The following is a 5,365-nucleotide window of genomic DNA, read 5'->3' on the forward strand; positions in this document are numbered from 1 at the left end:
TAGGATGTAGAGAGTTCTGATTTCTAGAGAGTTTTGATCGAGTATGAGTTGAAGCATTGAGATGATACACGATACATAAAAGGCCGAAAATGAACCCATAAACAATTAAAATCGATGAGATATGATAATGGACCTCCAAACACTAAGATGATATAGGATATGGGGATATAAGATCTCATGTTGGGTCTCCAAACAGCTCGTGTTGAACTATAAAAGAAAGACATTATATTCACATGAAAGTTCATTTTTTATCATTTCCTGACACATGTAAATAAACTTACGTACATACATGTTTATTTTAGAATACAATAGAGGTCGAGGAATTTTCTTTTCACATACATATCTTAGATGAAAATATGTAAAAGTATATACTGTATTAAACCTTCGACCTCTTAGATTGAAATGCATGTCAATACTATTGAGTTAAGCTCACTTCAACCTACCAGCCTCGATTCATGTGTTAAATGAAAACTTGTAAATAGGGTATTAAAATGAAAAATGTGGAGGAATTATGGGAATGGGTATTTGCTGTTATAATTTAGAAATGTGAGATAAATGAAAATTTTACCCAAAATCTGAAAACTGAAGGGGCCGTCACTTTCATTGCATACCTTTTTCTCTTCGCTTCTCTTCTTGTTTTGCCAAAAATGTGCTGTCCAAATACTTCTCTGCCCAAAAACTGAGGAACCGAGGATTTGCACAGCCCACGAACGAGGCAAATCCGTTGAAATCAAATGGACAAAACCGATTCAATCAGTGGTTTCTCTGATCTTGTTCAACTTCCAGATTTCTCTCAGTATGTTGAAATTGATCCCACTGGCAGATATGGAAGAGTATTTCTCTACCTCTCTCTCTCTGACTCTCTTGCGAATTCGCCTTGATTCTGATTTTGTTCTCTTCTCTATTGCAGTACAATGAAATTCTCGGCAAAGGAGCTTCCAAGATAGTGTATGAACGAATTTAGCCTCTCCTTCGTTTCCTTTGCATTTTTGTAATTAATATCGATTTTCGGATTTCCTTGTAGTTTCACCGTTTTTTAACATGCATTTTCTATTTATTTTGAGAATTCGATCTCTTCTGCGTGTTTGATTTTTGTTCATTTCGCTCTCTTTTTCGATTTCCTCTTATGGGTTATGTTTGATTTTGTTGATTTTATTCTGTTTCTGGAAATGAGCATTCGCCTGAGATTTTCTTTTGCTTTATAGTTACAGAGCATTTGATGAGTATGAAGGGATTGAAGTTGCTTGGAATCAGGTCAAACTCTGTAACTTTCTTCAATGTCCTGAAGATCTTGAGAGGCTATACTCTGAGATTCACCTCTTAAAAACATTGAAACATAAGAACATTATGAAATTCTATACTTCTTGGGTCGATACTGCAAATAAGAACATCAACTTTGTAACTGAAATGTTCACTTCTGGGACTTTGAGGCAGTAAGAATGCTTTTGAACATTCAATCTTACACCGTTCACTTTCTATTCTCTTAATTGTTGCCTTCTTTCTTTTAGATTTCTGCCTCATTTCTGGTTGGTTCTGTTCTCACAGGTTTAGGCTAAAGCATAGGAGAGTTAACATTAGAGCAGTGAAGCGATGGTGTAGACAAATTTTGAGGGGTCTTCACTATCTCCATAGCCAAGACCCTCCTGTGATCCACAGAGATCTCAAGTGTGACAACATTTTTGTTAATGGTAACCAAGGAGAAATTAAAATTGGAGACCTTGGCCTTGCTGCTATCCTCCGGAAATCACATGCTGATCATTGTGTTGGTATGTTTATCTTCAAATCATGTGAAATTTTGGCAAGAGATTCAATTTTTGGACAGAAGAATCAGGCGGAGATCGTGTTACAGTTCTTTTACCATTTCATTCTTGGCTTTCTGATCCTTAATGTCCTCACGATGAATCACTTTCCTTGAGTTGCTGGTGATTTTTGTGAGAGAAATAAATCATTTTGTCAGATGTGCTTATTATTATTGTTATTACATTACAGGGACACCAGAGTTCATGGCTCCTGAAGTATATGAAGAGGCATATAATGAATTGGTAGACATTTATTCTTTTGGGATGTGTGTTTTGGAGATGGTTACGTTTGAATATCCATATAGTGAATGTAGTCATCCTGTTCAAATCTATAAGAAAGTAATTTCTGTAAGATCCCCGTCTCTCAATGGGCCTATGTTTTTCTTTAATCTAGACTATGTGAGGGTAGGAAAAGTTGATTCCTTAACATGCTTTCTACTTGTAGGGGAAAAAACCAGCTGCCTTGTATAAAGTGAAGGATCCAAGCATGCGGCAATTCGTTGAGAAATGCTTGGCACCAGTCTCTTGTAGACTTTCAGCAAGGGAGCTTTTGAGTGACCCTTTTCTCCAAGTTGATGATGGTGAAAGCAAGTTGAAAATCTCAAATTCTCGAGGAGAACTGGACGATTTTGCTTCCACTATAGCTCACCCTTTTCTTGAACAAGAAAAAAGATTTAGCTCAATTAGTTACAGTTTTGAGACCTCAGATGAATGGAGGTGCCATACAGTTCAGAAGGAAGCCGATGGGATTGAACTTTTTGAGGACGATGATAATGACATATTGGAAAATCTTGATAACAGTATTAAGGGGAAGATCAGAGAAGATGGCAGTATCGTCTTAAGACTTAGGATTGCAGATAAAGAAGGTAGATCACATTTATTTTCCTCCTTTCGGTTTTGGTCATGGATGCTTGCTTTCTATTAATAGTTACAGAAATGTTCACCCGAACAATGCGATATATGTGCAGGATGTATTCGGAACATATATTTCCCATTTGACACCAAGAATGATACGGCATTAACAGTAGCCACCGAAATGATAGCAGAACTTGATATTACTGACCAAGATGTGATCAAGATAGCTGAAAAAATTGATGGGGAAATTGCTTCCTTGGTACCTGACTGGAAGCCAGGGCCTGGCATAGATGAAACACCTCGTATCTCTTACGACGGTGGCTCTCGAAGCTACAACGATTCTAATCAACCATCTGATAATTCTTTGATAGAGAATAAGGGAAATGGAGCCAAACTCTATCAGATTTTAAACTGCAGCATAGATGGACGTGCTTTAGTGCAAGGACACTTCGAGCAAGGGCAGTTCTCCCTCAAAGCAGATCAGCCTACACAGTCTGTGGTAGAGAGCAGACCAAAAGTGTCAAGCCAACACAATCAGTCAAACTCTGCCCTCCATGAAAACCAAGCTCTTAGTTCTCATAGTTTTAGACAAAGACATTCTGGTGAAAATTACAAGAAAACTGACCAATCAGTCACTGTTGGGTATAGCAAAGAAAAAGTACCAGATACCAAAGCTACTGTCATTGATAGAACTTCACTAAGAAGTTTATTGGGTTCCCGATCGTTGTCCACGGTTCCATCCTATTGTGAAGATAAACTTGCTTCCCAAATCCATTGGGAAATTAGATGGCTATGGAATTGAGATAATTTAGAGACATCAGTTGGAACTTTTTTTGCAGTCCCTCTACATCGCTACAAGCAATAGAGGATGCAAGTGACAACGCTGTTTTTATTGGACAAGATTGTGAAGATTTAAATCATAGTTGAGGTTATTTCGTTGTAGCTGCCCCGTTTGGATACCCAAAGGGTCCGAAACTGTGAGGCGTTAGCTAGATTTTTCTTCAATTGCAGAGTATATATTCAAGAATCAAAGATTACAGGCACATTCCCTCCAAGCAACAAAACAACTCACTACCAGTTGCTGTTTTTTTATTGTACAGAAATATGTAAGCTATTCACAGCATTTACTGTACTTTTTTCACTTACATTGTCACCTTTTTTTTCTTCTTGATCATTGTTTTAGTTCACAAAGTTATTGGAATTGTAATGGATATTCTCTTATAGACAATGAAAAAAGATGCAAGTGTTCTCCTGGTTATTCAACATTCTGAAGTTATAGCTTGGTTTCTATGAAGCCTTGTTCATTATCCATAAGACCTTTTTTTTTTTCTTCTTTTTTTTTTAGTACATTATCCATGAAACTTAAGCGTGGTTGAGTTTGGTAGGTTTTTGAAATAGTGAAAAGTGAGTGTTTTTAGTTGACTAAAACTAAGACAAATGGTTGGTTGCATAGCTGGAGGTTGTGATAAGTTAGTATTTGAATGATCAAAAAGTTCTAAAGATGTGGAAGGGAATGCTTTTAAAAATAGTTATTTTAGCAAAATTATTTTCAATTATAAACACTTTAGTAAAAGGAAAAAAAAAAATAGCAAATCTTTTGTGTTCTTCTACACTTTAATTATAATTATTTTTAGCGTTTTCCAATCAAATATTTGGACAAAAACTACTCTGACAAAGTGAGTTTAATTCAATAGTAATTGTCATATCCTCTCTTTGTTGATATTAAAAATTTAATATTCCATTCCATAATCGTTATACTAAATTAAAAAAATTGTATAGTATCCCTCTTTTATGTGACTCCTTTATAATGTCAATTGCACACAACATAAAAATCATTCTAATATTAGATAAACATGAAGTTCTATTTTTTTTTTCATTTTTTGAATTTAGGACCCTCAGTTTTGTCTCTTTGGGTTGATCATTCTTGGGTTAGATTCTTTTTTTTTTTTTTTTTTTTTTATATTGCATTTCCATTTGGGCTTTATAAACTACACATTCCATAAATGTGATGTTTCATCTTAAAACCAATTGACAATAAATGGTAACTCTTTTATCCTATTAATATTTTGAGCTCTTCTCTTCATATTTTTATATATGACCTAAACATGTTAAGAATACAGCTTCTGAGAAGAGTGAAAATATTTTAAATTGTAAAGCTATCCTTATATTGGGATAAAACCTAACTAATTTTTCTTCTCAAAATTGTTTTTAATAGCATTCTCGTGAAACACAACATTATACACTAAAAATGGGTCCATTTTTCTGTTTTCAAATCCGATTGACTTCCACACAACCGGTTATAACGAGTATCCTTTCAAACTTTGGGGTCCAAAACTCATCATCTATAACACAACTTGAAAAGTTTAAGTTCAAATTTGTATAATTTGGATGAATTGATAATCATTTCGTTTTATTTTCTCTCATTTTCTTACAACCATTTGCATCTTTTTAATTATAAAAGTTGAATTCTTATCCAAATTTTAAAAACAAGAACAAATTTTTAAAAACTAAGTTTTTTGCAATTTTTTAAAAATATTTGGTAAAAGTATATAAAAAAAGTAAGAAATTTAAAACTGAAAAAAAGTGTAAATAGACACCAGCACTGATGAGTTGGAATCTTTGTCAAACATTACAACTTTGAGGGGAAAGAACTTAAAAGGTAGATGCATCCAAAGTCCACTCTTCTTTGCATATTGAATATTGATTGCTAC

The 5,365-nt window shown here is 34.4% G+C and overlaps 1 protein-coding gene across 3 annotated transcripts; it reads left to right on the top strand.

Annotated features, from left to right (window-relative positions):
- The first annotated feature begins 566 nt into the window (after window positions 1-566).
- LOC120072316 (putative serine/threonine-protein kinase WNK9) lies at window positions 567-3,912 on the top strand. Of its 3 annotated transcripts, none has more exons than XM_039024774.2 (7): window positions 567-833; window positions 911-948; window positions 1,206-1,433; window positions 1,546-1,766; window positions 1,990-2,147; window positions 2,245-2,665; window positions 2,768-3,912. In XM_039024774.2, exons 1-7 carry the CDS (start codon window positions 735-737, stop codon window positions 3,454-3,456), a joined length of 1,854 nt encoding a protein of 617 aa, XP_038880702.2. In that variant the 5' UTR covers window positions 567-734; the 3' UTR covers window positions 3,457-3,912. The 3 variants fall into 3 exon arrangements, with proteins under 3 accessions (XP_038880702.2, XP_038880703.2, XP_038880704.2); XM_039024775.2 differs by having other exon boundaries at window positions 593-833; window positions 1,990-2,042; XM_039024776.2 differs by having other exon boundaries at window positions 608-833; window positions 1,206-1,254.
- Window positions 3,913-5,365: the final 1,453 nt, after the last annotated feature.

The sequence above is a fragment of the Benincasa hispida genome, chromosome 2 (assembly GCF_027475165.1).
Source record: "Benincasa hispida cultivar pf3 chromosome 2, pf3_genome.v1.1, whole genome shotgun sequence".
Taxonomy (NCBI): Eukaryota; Viridiplantae; Streptophyta; class Magnoliopsida; order Cucurbitales; family Cucurbitaceae; genus Benincasa; species Benincasa hispida.

Bases quoted from the DNA above. Each gene is read 5' to 3' on its own strand.
- LOC120072316 (XM_039024774.2), top strand. From the start codon at position 735: ATGGACAAAACCGATTCAATCAGTGGTTTCTCTGATCTTGTTCAACTT. The intron at 834-910 runs GTATTTCTCTAC...TCTCTATTGCAG, and splicing joins CCACTGGCAGATATGGAAGA to TACAATGAAATTCTCGGCAA. The intron at 2,148-2,244 runs GTAAGATCCCCG...TTCTACTTGTAG, and splicing joins TCTATAAGAAAGTAATTTCT to GGGAAAAAACCAGCTGCCTT.